We start from the raw sequence: 20,045 nt of genomic DNA on the forward strand, positions 1-20,045 counted from the left end.
TCCCTATAGGCTGTCTCATTGTCGGTGATCAGGCCTACCACTGTTGTGTCATCAGCAAACTTAATGATGGTGTTGGAGTCATGCCTGGCCATGCAGTCATCAGTGAACAGGGAACGCTGAGCTGTAGTCAATGAATAGCGTTCTCACATAGGTGTTCCTTTTGTCCAGGTGTGAAAGGGCAGTGTGGAGTGCAATCTGTGGATCTGTTGGGGAGGTATGCAAATTGGTATGGGTCTAGGGTTTCTGGGATACTGGTGATGATGTGAGCCAAGACCAGCCTGTCGTAGCACTTCATGGCTACAGACGTGAGTGCTACGGATCGGTAGTAATTTAGGCAGGTTACCTTACTGTTCTTGGGCACAGAGACCACCATGGTGGTCTGCTTGAAACATGTTGGTACAGACTCAGACAGGGAGAGGTTGAAAATGTTAGTGAAGACACTTGCCAGTTGGTCAGCGCATGCTCAGAGTACACGTCCTGGTAATCCGTCTGGCACTGCGGCCTTGTGAATGTTGACCTGTTTAAAGGTCTTATTCACATCGGGTGCGGAGAGCGTGATCACACAGTCATCCGGAACAGCTGATGCTCTCATGCATGTTTCAGTGTTATTTGCCTCGAAGCGAGCATAGAAGTAATTTAGCTCGTCTGGTAGGCTCGTGTCACTGGGCAGCTCGTAGCTGTGCTTCGCATTGTAGTCTGTAATAGTATGCAAGCCCTGCCACATCCGACATGCGCCGGAACCGGTGTAGTACAATTCGATCTTAGTCCTGTATTGACGCTTTGCCTGTTTTATGGTTCGTCGGAGGGCATAGGGATTTCTTATTCATTTCCGGGTTAGAGTCCCGCTCCTTGAAAGCGGCAGCTCTATCCTTTAGCTCAGTGTGGATGTTGCCTGTAATCCATGGCTTCTGGTTGGGGTATGTACGTACACTCACTGTGGGGACGACATCATCGATGCACTTATTGATGATGCCAGTGAATGATGTGATGTACTCCACAACGCCATCGGAATAATCCCGGAATATATTCCAGTCTGTGCAAGCAAAACAGTCCTGTAGCTTACAATCTGCTTCATCTGACCACTTTTTTATTGACCGAGTCACTGGTGCTCCCTGCTTTAGTTTTTGCTTGTAAGCAGGAATCAGGAGGATAGAATTATGGTCAGATTTGCCAAATGGAGAATATTGTTGAACAAGCAAGTAATACCTTTACCTTTGTTAGTTTCCTCCCACCCCAGCTACGGTGGCCATCGTGGACATATACTCCAATGAAGAGGAGAAGCTGGTGCTATCATCAAGGCTCTGCCACTGGGCTCAACCTCAAAGAAGATGAGAGGATTTACTTTGGTGGTTTGCCAACCATTGGAAATTATAGGTATTTCCTGTACTCTTTAGGAGGTTAATCACCTCCACAGTAGGGCCTAATGATAGTATTATTTTTTTTTACACACACACACACACACACACGCATGCACACACACACACGCGCACACACACACGCACACACACACACACACAACTCTGTGTCTGCATACTGAACACTACCTTTGATCATCAATCTCACTTGGGTTAACATGTGTAAAGGTCTGTAAGAAATCCCAATATGGTAATTTGGAACTTTCTTCAACTAAAGTACACCTCGTGTCGCTTTTCTTTACACCTCTGCTCCGTGTTTTGCTCAGACACTCAGTACTGTACAGTCTGTTACTGTTTGTTCCTGTTCTTCTCATATTGTCACGTTTGGCCATAAAAGTTGAGGGCTGACAAGGCATATAGCCAGATTAACAGACAGACAAACAGACAAAGATTTGAGTTTCCATTAGAACACCTCTGTCTGCTCCCGGACCTTGAGTCAGTGTCACAGTGTCATTGTCGCTGGCCTCTCTGGTGTTAACTCTTTAGGAACTGTCACATAAATAGTAACAATAGGTTATGTAGATATGACCTTCACAGTCTTCGGCAGTATGAGAGGTGTATTCTATAGGTCTTTAAATCACACATGGAGAACTGAATGTACTTTTGAAGTTTCTGTCTACGTGTGTCATACTTGTCTTAATATGCATATATATTGTATCTTTTGCTCCTACAGTATTAAAGCAAGGTAATACATGTACTGTTAAAGTTTACTGTATCACCTTTTGCATGTACTTAGCATAGCACATTACTCTCTAAAGCATCCCTGGTACCTTGGCTTTATGCATTTACTTCACAAAAGTATGCTTACTTAGCTCATTGTAAATAAGAATTTGTTCTTAACTGACTTGCCTAGTTAAATATATATAAAAAAAGTTTATATATATATATATATTGCTTTAATGCAATATATGCTGGCCAAATTGCAATTGAGACAACTCTCTCTTCTCTTTACAGGTCAGAGGTTACCAAGAAGAGGTATGCTGGCTGTATGAGAGACATTGAGGTTAACAGAACCCCCTGTAACCTGCTGAGCAGCTCCGACTACACCGGCCTGACCAAAGGCTGCTCTGTAGAGATCAGTTTAGCACGTCTTCTCTTTCATCTCCCTCTTTTTTTCATCACCCCTTTAATTATTCAGAGTTACAGGCACACTCATGAAATATGGCCAAACATTTTGCGAAAAAAAACAAGAATAATAAAAACGAGTGGGGCATATAAATAACAGAGAAATCTCTGCTTCTGAAATAGTTATTTTAGTTAGGGGAGAATAGTTATACACACATTCACACCACAGACACAGAATGTAAAAGAGTGTAGCAAAGAATTGAGTGGGAGAAGTCATTTTTAATTTAGCAACGGCTGGTTTGTACGTCTCAGTTGTGTTCAGTTGTGTTTGTAAAATGTTTGCAAGATTTCACACTCACTTCAGTAGGCCTACATCCATTTCTTGTTGACCCTGTGTCAATGCCTGATGATGCATCTGACAATGCATACTGTGCTAATAAACTCTACTCTAACAGACAAGGTTTATTATTATGTTCGATATAACTCTGAAATTGATATGGACATTATAAACAAAACAACACAAAGTTATACTATATTGTTCTATTATACAGTATTCAGATTATAAAAAGAACTCTGCCAATTACTGATGACTTTCAAATGATTGTGCTGTGAATGAACATCATGACTGGTCTCTCTCTCACCAACAGAACCTCCATACAGTGAGCTTCTCCAAGCCAGGCCACGTGGAACTGAAGTCCATGTCCTTTGACGCTGGTACGGAGATCAGCCTGTCCTTCGCAACCAAGAGTGACAAGGGCATCATCCTGTTTGGCAGTGGGGGCAACAATGGGACCAGCTCCCAGTTCCAACTCCCCAAGAGGAGACACAGGCAGTCTGGGGAGGTAAGAGGAGGTGGATGAGACACACACATGCATACACGCATACACACACACATACACTCCTCGTACACACATATACTGTACACGCACACACACACACACACACACACACACACACACACACACACACACACACACACACACATACACACATAAACACTCACTTCAGTGATACAGCTATCAAAGCATGCTAACACAGCATTAAGTCCTCTATAATGTCACCTCCTTGTTCTTTATGTCATTGGATCCTATTACCCAGTAGAACTGGAATGGCTGTTGGAGGTGTTTCTTGGTTCCTGTAATTGAATAAGGAGCACTGTGCTGTCTGGCTGAGTTGCTTTGAAAAACTAACAGCACATTGATAATCAACTCCTGCTGTGTGCGAAGCTCCTTATTAAACTAACTATAAAAGAGATGGATTGCCTGTGAGGTTTAATGATTATACTTTCACCCGACAGCAAACAAAAATTGATAATCTTTCACAGAGGGCTAAAGGCTGGGAGATTTGCGATGACAGTTTTGATTAAAATATGACTTTCTACGTCTCTGTTAGGGCACCCTTCATCTCTCTCTCCATCTCTCCTTCTCTTCATCTGCAGACCACCACATCAATTAGTGCCTGTGGCTGCAGGAAATGATAGTGGGTTTAACCTCTAACATTCTCCCTGCAAGTGTCGTTAGTAAGAAATACATTATACAACAGTCCTCTGATGGATCACGTCCAATTTAACGATGACCCTTGGTAAAGGTCCAGACCGTCACCTTTAAAAATCATTAGACCTAGTAAATTAAGTGAGTGTCATTTCGAATGAGTACACGTCGGCCTCATCTGTCTCTCTGTCCTCGTCGTTCATTCTGTCAATTTGCGCAGGGGACAGGAGGAACGCGTGCTGAATCAGACCATAGTTATTGTAGCAGTAGCACTTCCCCTCACTCTCCCTCACTCTCCCTCACTCGCCCCAGGCAGACTCCCTCTGTGCATGCTAGTCTGCAATTCCAACGCTGTGGTGGGATGTGCTCACCATCTCGCTGGACTGATTACAGAGAATTTAATCATAACAAGAGGCACTTAAATCTATCTACTTCTCGTCTAGTATGTTTCAGAGAGGGCTGCGCTTTCTTTGAAGCTCTGCCCAAACAGAATCCAATCAAGGCGTGTAGAGAAATGGAGGACTTACATAAACGCTACAGGCCCTCAGGGTTGAAAAGCATATCGGTATGCAATTATGTAAAGTTGACTTCCTTTCTCAAAGTATCTGAGGTTTCATCATTATTGAACAGATTTTTCTTAATGTTTCTGGGCATAAAGTTCTTATTGTCTTTGAACATTCAAGGCTCCATATTGTATGAAGCCTGTCCTGACTTGCTCCATGTTGTATGAAGCCTGTCCTGACTTGCTCCATATTGTATGAAGCCTGTCCTGACTTGCTCCATATTGTATGAAGCCTGTCCTGACTTGCTCCATATTGTATGAAGCCTGTCCTGACTTGCTCCAGATTGTATGAAGCCTGTCCTGACTTGCTCCATATTGTATGAAGCCTGTCCTGACTTGCTCCAGATTGTATGAAGCCTGTCCTGACTTGCTCCAGATTGTATGAAGCCTGTCCTGACTTGCTCCAGATTGTATGAAGCCTGTCCTGACTTGCTCCAGATTGTATGAAGCCTGTCCTGACTCCAGATTGTGTCTTCTATCCAATGGTTTTATGCACTGAGTGTGTTTATGTATTGATTATCTGTATAACCCTGTGTCCCTTCTCTTCTCCACTGCCCCCTGCAGCCCTTCCTGGCTGTGTTGCTGAACAAGGGGGCCCTGGAGGTGCTAGTGTTTACAGGCAACCACAGCCCACTTCAAGGTGGTCCGCAAGCCTGACCAGGGCATCCTGCATAACGGGAGAGAACACACACACACACGCATTGAGAGATTGGGCAGCAGGTAAGATCACACACACACATACACACATACACACACACACACACACACACACACACACACACACACACACACACACACACACACACACACACACACACACACACACACACACACACACACACACACACACACACACACACACACATTGCTATACACTGAACAGCCTCATATTGCACAATAACTTGTGTCTTAATGAACTAGTTTCAAGCCATTCACTTTTAGCTAGCTCTACACAGAGCTGGCTTAAAATGTCTCACTGTCCTGCGTGTCTCTGTCTTGGTCATTTGCAGTCCAGGTGGATGAGGAGCTGAAGAGGGAGCAGGGCCTTCCCAACAAGCAGCTAATGGGCGTCAAGAGACTGTTCATCGGGGGTATCCCCGCTGACATAGAGTTCAGCTCCCAGAGACCCAACGTCCACTTCGAAGGCTGCATCTGGAACCTCATGATCAATACCATGTACATCTCTCAGCAGCGCCTATTATCTCCCTACTATCTCCATATAACGATTCATTATCCTGATCGTAGATATTGGCTCATTATTAGTAGATATGATTAATGGAAGGCTATGTGGGAAGTGTTGTAAATGTGAAGTATTTGTTTCATTGGTTGGTTTCTCCCAGTTAAACAGGTTGTAAATGCAGTCATTTGACACCTTGACCTGTTTTGACTGTTTTTGTCTATAGATGATAATACATTCATATCATTAGGCTCAGGGCTCTCTCTCGCTTCCCAGTGGACTAAACACAGTTCACCCATATTTAGTTGGCTTTAATGGGGCTATCCTCTGTGATAACCATGTTCATAATTCAACTGATTACATCATCACCCATTAACACACTTTCTGTGTATTTGTGTGTGTGCACATCCATGTGTGTGTTTGTTTGCTTGTGCACGCCCTACAGCCTCACAGACTTCTCCCAGCCCGTGGCCTTTGAGAACGCAGAGATTGGCCAGTGTAACAACCTGGCCCCTCCCCCTCCCCCGCTTCCCCTCCCAGAGGAGGAGCCTGATGAGGAAGAGAAGGCCAAGGAAGAAGACGTGTCCCAGACGGTCCAACCTGACGCTCCACCACCCACCCTGACACCAGACAGACCCTCTCATGTCCCACTCGTATGGGTATCAGGGAGTAAAAGACAAAAAAAATGCACATTAAAGGACTAAGTTCCCAGCCTATGATGGAGTGATTTATTATCCCCATAAAGAGCTGTCATCTGTCCCCAGCACAGCTCAGCCAGACAGACCGGTTGGCCCTGAGTCTAAATACACCATCAGAGAGGTTGATGTGGCTGGAATAAAGAATGGGCCGTTTTCCAATCCATTAGGTCTGTTTTATAGGTAAAGCTGCAGTGTTGACAGGGCTCTTTCTCATAGCTCCACTGCTCCATCTATCCTCTCTAGCTGACAGCTGAGGTGCTGTAGCAGTATTCTCTCTGTCCTCGCTCTGTCCTCCTTGCTCTCTCGCTCTCTTTCTGTCCTCTCTCTGTCTCGATCTCTCGGTCCTCTTCGATCTGTCTCTCTGTTTGTCTCTCTGTCTCTCTTTCACTCTCTCTCATCCATCCTTCCAGACTCATCCATTCTCTGCTAACCAAGCTGCCTGCATTGGCCAACACCACCTGTATTTTCCTCAAATATTCTCTTGATATATCTCCATAGTATGTATCATTGTAGGCAAATAAATAGATTGCTACACTATTGCCACTGGTGGTACAACATTTTCTTGTAGAACTAATCTTTTTCTTAGCAATGTTCCTCTAGCTACCTGCTGTGCTGACTTTCGCCATTCATGACATCAGTGACATCAGACGTGTGTCTGTGGAATCTTCATTTGAATGGATTTCAGCCATAGACCTTCAACACCAAGCCTCCTGTGTGAAGATGTGTTGCTTGTGAAATATACATGCACACACTTTCCATGTCCATATTCCAAGTATTGCCAGAAGACATTTGACTTTCAATAGGGATTTTCTTAATTTCTTTCTAAGTAAATCACTATGGTTTTAGTAGTTCTGTTTTATAAACAGGCTACATATGATATTTGCTGTACCGTGTGCAGTGGGAAATAAGTGTATGCAGTGTAAAATAAATGTCCCTTTAAGCAATGGGAGCCTTCCTGGCTCAACAAGAATATAGAAAGAAAGGACCATTCTACATTGAGAGAGATGTATTGTATAATGCAAGGTCAGAGGAATGTGTCTTCATGTTCTGAACAGAACAAAATAAGTGATTCATGTTGGCCTTGCAAAAACAAATGTACATTTTCTGATAGTCTCAAAAGCAAATCCATGTCTTTTTCAATAGCACCATCTATTGGCACGTTAGAATAGCACTTCATCTAGAAACAGAAAGCAGGTCAACTATATTCATATTAAAATGAATGTTTGCATTGTGTTTTTAATGCATTCTTTGAATGAGATCATCTTAGCTAATATGAATGGTTTAAGTCGACTGCGACTCCCCCGTCCCCTACAGGCCTCCCGTGCTGCCGAGGAATCTCCAGTGGTCTTAGAAAAAGCCAAACAGTTTGGGTTCTCCAAAAACAGGTCAAGAACAGGTATATAGAGCTTTCATTTCTTTGAAAAGTCCCAATGAGACATTTCTTCTTTAGATCATGCGTCAGTTCTGTAAATATCATATTGGACTGACTGTTGTGAATCTGTTTGCTTACAGGCTAATCATAGAGTTTGAGCTGCAGATCACAGCAGAGTCAGGCCTGGTGTTCTACATGCCGAGGATCAACCACACTGACTTCGCCACCATTCAGGTGAAGGAGGGCATGGCCCACCTCGGCTATGACCTGGGCCACGACAACACCTCCGTTATCAACGACGGACACTAGCACAAGGTCTGGGATCACCTAATGTACCTCTCGAGCCAGCCGGAGAAACAATCATAATAATAATTTAGCATGGTGTACAGTCTGTGGGCAGTTACCATCAGTTCTATTTCACTGTCTGAGTGAGTATAGATCGTGAGAGCAGACAGCTAAATACTGTGTCACAATGACACAACTACAAAACCACATCATTTTCTATTTGACTAGTTCATTGACCAAAACAGGAGGCAAGCCAAAGTAATCAGGAACTACAGTTCCTTATTTCCATTATGTATTAAAGATATGTATTTGTATTGTCCTTATTTACCCCTGAATCTTTCCCTTTCTGCGGTCTCCGATCCAGGTGGTGAGAAAGAAACAGAGAGGTGTACTGGTGATAGACAACCGCTACTCCAAGCACACCACCAGCCCCAAGAAGGCTGACATCCTGGATGGGGTTGGCATGCTTGTACATAGGTGGCCTACCTGTCAACTACACCACCAAGAGGATCGGACCAGTACGTTCATACACGCTTCCTCACATTTCATTTGTAGGAAATAAAACACAAAGCCTTATACACTGTATTACTGTAATTGTATGCATTTACATATGATCCGTTGAAAGGGTTGATGTTAGAAGTAATCATTTACAATTTATGGGATAGATTCAACAGTAAATTAAACTTCTCAGTGTAAAGTCATATGTTATAGCACAGTTAAAGGTGTGTTGTGTTCTTCTAGGTCTTGTATCGTATCAATGGCTGCATCAGGAACTTTAAGATGCTGGGTATTGTGTTGGACATGGACACGCCCACCTCCAACCACCAAGCGGGCAGCTGTTTCATCATCACTGAGAAGGGAACCTACTTCGATGGCATTGGATATATTTAAAGCAGGTACGTTCTGACACTCAAAACTTAGAACTATAACTATAGGAAAGACTCCAGGCTATAGTAGCATACCTATAAGATTCTGGAGTTTTCCTGACCAGGCTATTGTAACTTAACTATAAGATCCTGGGGTTTTCCTGACCAGGCTATAGTAGCATACCTATAAGATCCTGGGGTTTTCCTGACCAGGCTATAGTAACATAACTATAAGATCCTGGGGTTTTCCTGACCAGGCTATAGTAACATAACTATAAGATCCTGGGGTTTTCCTGATCAGGCTATAGGAACATAACTATAAGATCCTAGGGTTTTCCTGACCAGGCTATAGTAACATAACTATAAGATCCTGGGGTTTTCCTGATCAGGCTATAGGAACATAACTATAAGATCCTGGTCAGGAAAAACTCCTGACCACACAATGCAATATATCCTATCAATCACAAAATATAACTCCTCGTACACCAAAGTTTCACAGATCCAATTTTTATGACAGTATAATGACTCCCTGTCAAAATAAAGGTGAAATAAAAATAGATAACTTATTATTCAATCTCGTGGGATTTGTTGTATCAGTTCTGACTGTTCCCCGTATCTCCTGTCCTCTGGTCCAGTGGGTTCCTACAGGGTGGAAAGTGTAGACGTCCCAGAGCAACGGGGTTCTGCTGGTGGTCAGCAGCCAGGTGGACACCAAGATGGAGGGCCTGGGCATCGTACTGCACGGCGTACACACAAACATGCAATACAATACAATGCAATACAATAACATTTTAATCAGACTATACACTCTCTTCTGTAAGCCTAACAACAATAATGAGTGTGCAAAGCTATTGTACTGTATAAATTCAATAATGGGTTTCAACAGAATCATAAATAACAGTCATGTTTTATGACAAACTGCCTACTAGACAAGACAGGTGTATTCTTTTTTTTTCTTTTTTCTTTTACCCCCATTTTCGTAGTATCTAATTATTAGTAGTTAGTATCTTGTCTCATCGCTACAACTCCCGTACGGGGTCAGGAGAGACGAAGGTCGAAAGTCACGCGTCCTCCGAAACACAACCCAACCAAGCCGCACCAATGTGTCGGAGGAAACACTGTGCACCTGGCGACCTTGGTTAGCGTGCACTGCGCCCAGCCCGCCACAGAAGTTGCTGGTGCGCGATGAGACAAGGATATCCCTACCGGCCAAACCCTCCCTAACCCGGACGACGCTAGGCCAATTGGGCGTCGCCCCACGGATCTCCCAGTCGCGGCTGGCTGCGACAGAGCCCGGGCACGAACCCAGAGTCTCTGGTGGCACAGCTAACACTGTGATGCGGGTGCCCTAGACCACTGCGCCCCCTGGGAGGCCAAGCCAGGTGTATTCTGAGTAAAGTATGTCTTCTCCCTTTCCTAGCTGCTGTTCCACGTGGACAACTGGGTGGGCCGGCTCACAGCCTAGTACCAGCCTGAGGCAGAGGCCTCTGTGACGGTCAGTGGCACTCAGTCACTGTCCACAAGCTCCGCCATAGGCTGGAGATCATTGTGGACGGCAGGAAGGAGCAAGCAGAGAGCCCCAACACCAGGTCCAACACCGCTGACATCTGGGACAGGTACATGATACAACAGCACTCACCAAGCATATCACACCTGGGACATGTTCAGTAGAGGCACCTGGGACATGTTCAGTAGACGTACCGTTGTGGAACATTAAACATTCAGTTAGAACTGTATCATGTAGAACATCATGTAGAACAGACATGCCTCTGGAATCAGGTTACATATTAACTCCTGAACATGACCCTGGATACTGTGTGGGACATTAAAGTTGTGCCAAACCATGCTTCACTACAACGTTGAAGATGTTTGTGATTTACTTCCTATCTAAACCTCAGGAGATATTTAAAGTTATAACCTCCAGCAGTCATCGGCTACCTGACTTATGAAATAGATTCATGAATTTGTTTAACGGGCCAGAAAATTACAGTCATAAATCAACCGTTGTCTTTTATCTCTTTTCCTGAGGGGCTCAAGCAGTTTGGCTACCAGCACTTCATTCAAAAGCTGCATGCGCAACCTGAAGATAACAAAGGCATCCAAAGTGTTGGAGGTTCAATTCAACAAGGGCCTGGAGTTCAAGGAGTTTCAACCTCTCACCTGCCCAGCCAATGCAGCCTAAACACAGACTACCAAAGCCTGTCACTGCCAGAGGTACAGCAGCAGCACCAAAACACATGGAGACACAACTTACAGGACTGTAACTTCTCTCTCATTCTGGATCAGCGGGCCAACCAGCTTTATACCAAGGGTTTGGATTGCTTTTTAGAGTGTGAAGTATACAATACAAGTGAGTGGAACCTTTAGGAAGACGTAGTATAAAATCATGGTTCATTTAAAGGACTATAGATCCTCTTCTTTATCCTGTATGTCCTAAGCCTCCTGTGTCTGTCTGTCTAAACTACATGTGATGTAGCATACCGTATGTATGTTGTGGTTGGAATTTGTACTCTGTAACAACAAACAGCATTTTGAAATCCATGCTTTGAAGGAAATCTGTCTTTATTACAAAACAATTGTATTGTCTTTATTACAATATCAAACCATGGCCTTTAACTTATACTCGGGATCTTGAGGATTGCTATCTGCTTCATATCCAATAAATTTGTAAATTAATAAATTTCCTCCAACAAGGAACTGCCTTAGTTTGCTGCTCTTCCTAACCGTCTGAAGCAAGAAACTCTTACTGTCAATCTGGTACACACACTTTATTTGATGTCTATTCTACAGTAGGCTATGTCTAATATATATGGAGCAAACAGTGAACTGGACTGAAATGGGAAGAATTGTGAAAATAAAATGCTAAGCAACATATATGTTTGTAATTTTATTGGGAAGTGCATTTTTTTCTTGTAATAATACCATGATGTATGAATGCTTAATTCAGTTCTACAATTGTCTTCAGTGCTATAACAACTATCTTTTCTGATTAATTTCATTCTTATGAGCTGTATTGGGGAACACCTCTGGGGGGGATGAGCTCCCCAATCTGACGGACCAAAGGCTAACGACTCATGGAAACGGAGAACCGACTACGAGCATGGAATGTGTATGTGGAAAGGTCGGCAAGAATGCCCAAGGCCTAAAGATGAATTAATTCTGGATTAAATGTTTGGAGGGGAAAGTACAGTGCCTTGCGAAAGTATTCGGCCCCCTTGAACTTTGCGACCTTTTGCCACATTTCAGGCTTCAAACATAAAGATATAAAACTGTATTTTTTTGTGAAGAATCAACAACAAGTGGGACACAATCATGAAGTGGAATGACATTTATTGGATATTTCAAACTTTTTTAACAAATCAAAAACTGAAAAATTGGGCGTGCAAAATTATTCAGCCCCCTTAAGTTAATACTTTGTAGCGCCACCTTTTGCTGCGATTACAGCGTAAGTCGCTTGGGGTATGTCTCTATCAGTTTTGCACATGGTTTGGCGCAGTGAAGCAGGAGTCTACGAGAACAACGTACACCATGAACTAGAGAGCTGCGAAAATCCACAAGATCAGGCAGGAACTGAAGGTCCTCAAGAAACAAAGAAACAGCAACAAGGAGGCCAGTGGCGAGCATCTTGAGAAAGATGCGTAGGGCTGAATGGCATAGAAGATGGCAGAAAGAATGAGCCAGGAAGCGAACTGCCTTTATAGCCAATCCCTTTGGTTTCACAAAGCTGCTACTAGGATAGAAGCTCAGTGCGAACCTGGCTTGTCCAAAGATGAGATTGACCAGCACATCCAGAGCACATACAGTGACTCCGACAAGGAGCAGGAGTTGGGTCAGTGTAACATCTTGATACACTCACCAGCACCGGTCACAGAGTTTGACAACAGGGAGCTGAGCTACTCCTGAAAGAAGTACAGGAAGTTGTGAAGAGGGCAAGGTCTAGCTCAGCTCGTGGACCAAGTGGAGTCCAGTACAAGGTCTATTAGCACTGCCCTCTGTTACTCAAGCGGCTCTGGAAGATCATTAAGGTCAGCTGGAGGAGAGGCAAGGTTGTACAGCAGTAGGGATTGGCCGAAGGAGTTGGATCTCAAAGGAAGAGGATTCTGAGAGAATCAACCAATTAAGGATCATCTCATTGCTAAGTGTCGAAGGGAAGATTTTCTTCAGCATTGTAGCCAGGCGGCTGGCAGACTTCCTCTCTAAGAACGGCTACATCGGTACATCGGTCCAAAATGGACCTAGGTGTTTGGAGCACACAGGTGTGGTGACCCAGCTCATCAAAGAAGCGCAATAGGACAAGGATGACTTGGCAGTGCTCTGGCTTGTCCTTGCCAATGACAACAGATTGATGCCTCTTAAGCTGGTGCAGACTACAATGAAAAAACACCATGTCCCAGACAGTGGCAGACCTCATCCTGGACTCCTATAACAGGTACAGCATGAGAGTCTCAGCAGGGTCAGTAACATCAGTGGTACAGACTGGAGGTGGGAATCATCACAGGCTGCACCATCTCCGTGATCCTGTTTGCCCTGGCGATGAACATGATTGTGAAGTCTCCTGCAGCTGGGGTGCAACAAACAACAATCAGAACCGTTATGGACGACCTGGCAGACACCACACAGTCATTGCCAGGAAGCAGGTGGATTCTGTAAGGGTTGGAGAAGTTGATTGGATAGGTGAGAATGAGCTACAAGCCAACAAAATTGAGGTTGATGTCGTTGAAGAAGGTCAAGGTCGTAGACAGATTCCGCTTCGTCATCGCAGGAACACCAATCCCCACAGTCTCGAAAAAGCCAGTGAAGAGCCTTGGCAAGGTGTTTAACAGCAGACTGAGGACACAACATCAATCCAGTCCACCTGTCAGGAGCTGGAGACCTGGCTGAGAGCAGTTGACCGGTCAGGACTGCCCGGAAGTTCAAGGTGTGGATGTATCAGCATGGCATCCTCCTGAGAATACTCTGGCCTCCGCTCATCTACAAAGTCACCATCTCCGCAGTCAAGAACTTGGAGAGGAAGGTCAGCAGCCATCTCCAAAGGTGGTTGGGGTTTTCAAGAAGCTTTAGCGGCATAGCCTTCTATGGGAACAGCAACAAGCTGAGGCTGCCCTTGAAGTCCCTGGAAGAGGAGCTCAAGGTCACTCGGGCGAGGGAAGTGAAACACTGCCAAGGGGAAGGAGAGACACAGGCTGGTTCAGGAGGAGATGAGATCAGCTGTGAAAGAGGTCCAGCAGAGCAGTGGGAATAAGACAGCAAAGAGCCTGGGCGAAGTAGGACCAGGCAGTGTAAGCGAGCTCGGCCCAACTGTCAGAAGATCACTTTAGTTTCAGCCAGGCTCAAAATCCAGAACAAAATCTAAAGTACGAGGGACTGGTCATCAACTGTTGGAAGCAGGGTGTGGAAGGCTAGATGTGTGCCTATCGAGGTAGGCTGTAGTGGTTTAGCTGGGCAATCCCTCTCCAGAGCCCACAGTACACTCAGCATCAATGGATCGAAGACGAGGAGAGCCATCAGCAACAACATCAAGGCAGCTGTAAAAGCCTCAATATGGCTATGGATCAAGAGAGGAGATCCTTGGGGGGCAGCATTATGCCACCTGGACACAAGTCGGGTTCTGATCAACCTCGGCTGGGTTGAAAAACATATTTCAACCAGGCAGGTGCGACACGAAAGTCACAAATAGCGATATAAAAAATGCCTTACCTTTGATGATCTTCTTCTGTTGGCACTCCAAAAGGTCCCAGTTACATCACAAATTCGATAATGTCATTCTTTATATCCATAAAAACTCAGTTTAGCTGGCGGGCTACAGTCAATAACACACCTAGTTTCCCTCCATCAAAATGCATACAAAATTAATTCCAAACGTTACTAATACATTTTTCCAAACAAGTCAAACAACATTTACAATCAAACCTTAGGTACCCTAATATGTAAATAAACAATCAAATTTAAGACAGAGAATCGTTAGTCTTTCCCGGAGAAAAATTCCAAAGAACGCGCTCTCTTCCACGCACGCGCTTGGAAACACTACAGCCAAAATGGGAGCCACCTAGAAAAACTACAATTTCCGGCTCATTTGTCCAAAAACCAGCCTGAAACTCTTTCTAAAGACTGTTGACATCTAGTGGAAGCCCTAGGAACTGCAATCTGGGAGTACTTGGCCTTATAATAAAAGTGATAGTCATTGAAAATAGTGGTAGGCCCAATAATTTTGTTGTTGGGATGGTTTGTCCTCAGGGTTTCGCCTGCCATATCAGTTCTGTTATACTCACAGACATAATTTTAACCGTTTTAGAAACTTTAGAGTGTTTTCTCATGTATATGCATATCCTAGCTTCTGGGCCTGAGTAACAGGCAGTTTACTTTGGGCACGCTTTTCATCCGGTCGTCAAAATACTGCCCCCTACCCAAGAGAGTTTAAGGAAGTGAGATTATAGTGAGAGTGTACCACTACATCCCAGTGTAGAAGTAGAACTGATTCATCCATCCTGTGCTGCTCTGCATCGGTTGTCATAATGAGGGCTCTGTTCAGACTGACCCAGGAAAGAGTCCTCTCCTTGGGGCAGAGAGAAAGGAGAACCATCCTGGAGCTCTACGGCAGCTCCACTCCAGCTCAGCACTGGTGTACAGACAGCGTGGACATCACCATGACCCAGTCAGGTAAGGTATGATATCTTAACTGTGTGTGGAGTCGAGCTGGAGCGCACATGATAACATAGCTCAAAGTGAGAACAACTCTCTCTCTCGATCTCTCTCTTGAGCACTCTCTTTCTCTACCTCTCTCGACCTCTGAATGCTCAGCTATGAAAAGCCAATTGATTTTACTCCTGAGGTGTTGAACTGTTGACAATGCTGGTCATCTTTGAACGTCTTGAAGAAGGATCTGGCCTAAATAGCCATGTACTCTTATAATCTCCACCAGGCATTATCTCAAACTGCTTGTTGTATTTGTGTTGTGGACATCATTGTGTGGCAATGTTTAGGTGGGGTTCTGTTTAAAGATACACGGAGGACAGAGGCAGTCAGGTCGATACAGACAGCTCAAGAATTGTGCTTATATATGCAGGAAAAAAATACATAGAATTTTGAACAATTATTATGTCTCTAGACTGCAAGAAAAAGATGTTTGAATTCAACATTCTCTAATGTACTTTGCTCCCTCGGATGTTTGCACATGACCCCCCCAGGCAGAGTTCACATTTGTTTTCGTGTTCAACGTAATCTCAAATGATTCACAAATTGTCCTGTAAATTGTAGACTAAATGTAACCTTGCTTACAGTATACCCTTGACATTTCTGTTTTCTTTGGCTCTCCAACAGAAATGTCTTCTTTTTAAGAACATCACATTACAAGTATTCTGGATGACACCGTGGAAAAGGAACAACAGTAAAGGTCAGCATGCTGCACAAAGCTCACTCCAACCCACAAGTGCACACATTTTCTTTTGACTTTCAAAATATGAAATGTGGCGTCATGTCTCTCTGTGTGTCCCCTGCAGATGTGAGGCGGCTGCAGGCCATGGTGACCTCTGTGTTTGGCCTAGTAAAGTCTAGCCAGCACCAGCCACCTCAGTTTGTCCAAGTCCCCTTCCACCACTACAGCCAAGCCCTCCAGGCCACTGTACAGGCCCATCAAAGGAAACATGGACTACTCATGTAGGCACAAGCAAAACAGAACACAATATTCTCCTTTGGGAAAAATGTGTTCCCTTTGATTTTCTATTATTGTTGTTTTTAATGTATTTTATTGTGTATACATGAGAACATTACACACTAAATAGGAGCAATTACACATTTATTTACAAAAAGTTTAGTGGTCATTTCAGAAGCAGTATAACACAGTATACAACATCAAATGGAACATCTTTCAAGTCATATTCACAGTGTCAAGAACAACATAAGGGCAGGTAGAGTGTATAAAATACAGTACATATCTGAAATAATGTTATTCATGTTTTCTAAATTGAAATGATCGGACATACATTGCATTATTCAAAACTGATCCCTCCATCGAACGTACCTTTTGAGAACTACACATGTTAATGTTATTAGGAAGCGACCTGGAATGCTAGCTTAGGACCACAGCTTGAGAACCGGTTCTACCCAACACATCTTCATATGAACACAATTTTAGCTAGCAGGGTTGAGGTCAATTCCATTTAAATTCTAGTCAATTAAGAAAGTAAACCAAATTCCAATCCCAATTTTTCCCAATTGAAAAGCATTGAAGAGAATTGGAATGTCAGGGTACTTCCTGAATTGACTGAAACTGAAATAGAATAGAATTGACCCTGGTAGTTTGGGGAGGCCTGTATGCTACGTTTTAGTTATCTTACAATGGAGAATAAGCTGCAGAGTAAAGAAAATCCTATTAGTGTTTAAATTATGTCTTAAATGTCTATGATTGAATGTAAAAACATTGTCGCTGTCATTTTTAGAACAATCCATTACAATATACTGTTTCCTCAACTGTTGTTTTCTTGGTTTGGGGCATTTACTGTATTGATCAATACCACCACAGATTATAGTTCAGTGGCTCTCCTCAACTCCTCAAGCTCTTGGCAGTTGGACTTCCAGTAGCATACATGTCAATCAGGGGAGTGATTTATCCCAAACAGTAAGTACCCTGTACACATGTGGACCTAACACACCACAGGGCATACATTTCAGAGGAAGAGCCCTCATCTACTTAAACTGTATTCTAAACTACAGCACCAAAGGACAACAACTTTAACACTTCTGTAATACCTGTCCTGCTGGCTCCAGTGGTCAGCCTTAACGTTACCTCTGTCCGTTATCCTTTAAAGGCCCAGTGCACTCAAAAACGTGATTTTCCTATGTTGTATATACACTCACTGGACAGTTTATTAGGTACAACACCCCGTTTACAAAGATGCATCGCACCAATAGACAATTAGACACGTGGCCGTGGCTTGCTATATAAAGCAGGCAGAAAGTAATTGAGGCGTTCAATTGAACGTTAGGATGGGAAAAATTTGTGAGCTAAGGGACTTTGAGCATGGTATGATCATCGGTGTCAGGCACACCGATTCCAGTATCTCAGAAATGGCCGGCCTCCTGGGCTTTTCACGCACGACAGTGTCTATGGATTACCAAGAATGATGCGAAAAAACATCCAGTCAGCGGCAGTCCTATGGGCGAAAACAGCTCGTTGATGAGAGAGGAGAATGGAGAAGGAGAATGGCAAGAATCGCGCAAGCAGGCGGGCCACAAATAGGCAAATAACAGCGCAGTACAACAGTGGTGTGCAGAACGCCATCTCGGAACTCACAACTCGTCAATCATTGTCACGGATGGGCTATTGCAGCAGACGACCACATCAGGTTCCACGCCTATCAGCTAAAAACATAAAGTGGTTTCAGTGGACAATTGAGGAGTGGAAAAACATTGCCTGCTCTGACGAATCCCGGTTCTGGTTGCATCATGCTGATGGCAGAATCAGCATTTAGCATTAGCAGCATAAGTCCATGGACCAATCCTGTCTGGTGTCAACGGTACAGGCTGGTGCCGGTGGTGTAATGGTGTGGTGAATGTTTTCCTGGCACACATTAGGATCCATGATACCAATTGAGCAATGTTTGAACGCCACACTTTGTAGAAACCACGCCACAAAGAATTCAGGCTTTTCTGGAAGCAAAGGGGGGTCCTTCCAGGTACTAGATGGGTGTACCTAATAAACTGGACAGTGAATGTATATTTCCACACTATGAGGTTGGAAAAAGTCTGTCAAATTGTAAAAATTATGATAATGCCCGTTTGAAAAGACCGCCTGAAATTTCAGCCTGTTTCAGTGGGATGAAGTGAGGCCTGTCTAGCGACCTCTGCCAATAACGGCTAGTTATCAGGTTACATATCCCTCCCATTAGGCTCGTGCAATCAGGCCCCTCACTCAGACCCGACAGTCCTATCAAAATTCATGCTTGAGAAATTGCCCTTTGCAAATAAGCTATTTTTGTTTCATTTTTACCCTTTTAATAGAAAACAATCACAGTAAGTTACTTTATTTGTGACCCGGAAATTATTTGATATTGAGATAAAAATGGATGCATTGGACCTTTAAGACATGGCTGGCAGGGTGTGAGTATCCTATCTCTGGATGATCCACTTGATGACCCACTTTGCACTGGGGTTCAGCTCCAACAGGTCTTTCATATAGGTATCCTCATCCAGACAGCGCTCCTCTGTTCAGGAACAACACACAGCAAAGAACTAATCAGGTACTGTCTGACATATTGGGAAGGTGACGCTTTGAATATGGTCTGAGTCTACTGTAGGATGTTGTCATATCTATAAAAAAAAAATGTAAGTACAATAGTTTGGACACACCTACTAATTCCAGGATTTCTTTATTTTGTTATTTTCTGCATTGCAGAATAATAGTGAAGACATCAAAACTATGAAATAACACATATGGAATCGTGTTAAACAAGTCAAAATATATTTAACATTTGAGATTCTTCAAAGTAGCCACCCTTTGCCCTGATGACAGCTTTGCACGCTCTTGGCATTCTCTCAACCAAGTTCATGAGGTAGTCAACTGGAATGCATTTCAATTAACAGGTGTGCCTTGTTAAAAGTTAATTTGTGGAATTTCTTTCCTTCTTAATGCGTTTTAAGCCAATTAGTTGTGTTGTGACAAGGTAGGGGTGGTATACAGATAGCCATTTTTGGTAAAAGACCAAGTCCATATTCTGGCAAGAACAGCTGAAATAAGCAAAGAGAAATGACAGTCCATCATTACTTGAAGGACAGTCATTTCAGAAAATGTCAAGAACTTTGAACGTTTCTTCAAGTGCAGTTGCAACAACCATCAAGCGGGATGGTGAAACTGGCTCTCATGAGGACCGCCACAGGAAAGGAAGACCCAGAGTTACCTCTGCTGCAGAGGATAAGTTCATTACTTACCAGCTTCAGAAATTGCAGGCCAAATAAACACTTCACAGAGTTTACGTAACAGACGCATCTCAACATCAACTGTTCAGAGGAGACTGCGTGAATCAGGCATTCATGGTCGAATTGCTGCAAAGAAACCACTACTAAAGGACACCAATATGAAGAAAAGACTTGCTTGGGTCAAGAAACACAAGCAATGGACAT

General features: G+C 43.7%; 2 protein-coding genes, 1 long non-coding RNA gene and 1 pseudogene across 4 annotated transcripts in view; 3 read left to right on the plus strand and 1 right to left on the minus strand.

Moving 5' to 3' along the window:
• The window catches only part of LOC110529202, a 162,296-nt pseudogene extending 150,501 nt beyond the window's left edge, over positions 1–11,795 (plus strand).
• On the plus strand, positions 9,647–14,172 carry LOC110529203. Its single transcript, XM_036986830.1, is given in 10 exon segments — positions 9,647–9,676; positions 12,405–12,538; positions 12,540–12,691; positions 12,694–12,827; positions 12,830–13,004; positions 13,007–13,322; positions 13,324–13,395; positions 13,397–13,761; positions 13,764–13,838; positions 13,841–14,172. Coding segments are annotated over 10 exon segments (1,785 nt in total).
• A 1,172-nt stretch (positions 14,173–15,344) lies between these two features.
• On the plus strand, positions 15,345–18,475 carry LOC110529551. Its single transcript, XR_002474406.2, has 3 exons — positions 15,345–15,587; positions 16,248–16,320; positions 16,427–18,475. It is a non-coding gene; the product is annotated as an uncharacterized LOC110529551 (long non-coding RNA).
• Positions 16,675–20,045, minus strand: part of LOC110529550 (rho GTPase-activating protein 18) — a 42,479-nt gene continuing 39,108 nt past the window's right edge. Inside the window, exon 15 of one of the 2 annotated variants that reach the window (XM_021611810.2) lies at positions 16,675–19,129. In XM_021611810.2, coding sequence (XP_021467485.2) covers positions 19,035–19,129 — 95 coding nt within the window. In that variant the 3' untranslated portion in view covers positions 16,675–19,034. The remainder of the gene's footprint in view (positions 19,130–20,045) is intronic. The other variant, XM_021611809.2, reaches the window with a different exon arrangement.

Source organism: Oncorhynchus mykiss, chromosome 8, assembly GCF_013265735.2.
Source record: "Oncorhynchus mykiss isolate Arlee chromosome 8, USDA_OmykA_1.1, whole genome shotgun sequence".
Lineage (NCBI taxonomy): Eukaryota > Metazoa > Chordata > Actinopteri > Salmoniformes > Salmonidae > Oncorhynchus > Oncorhynchus mykiss.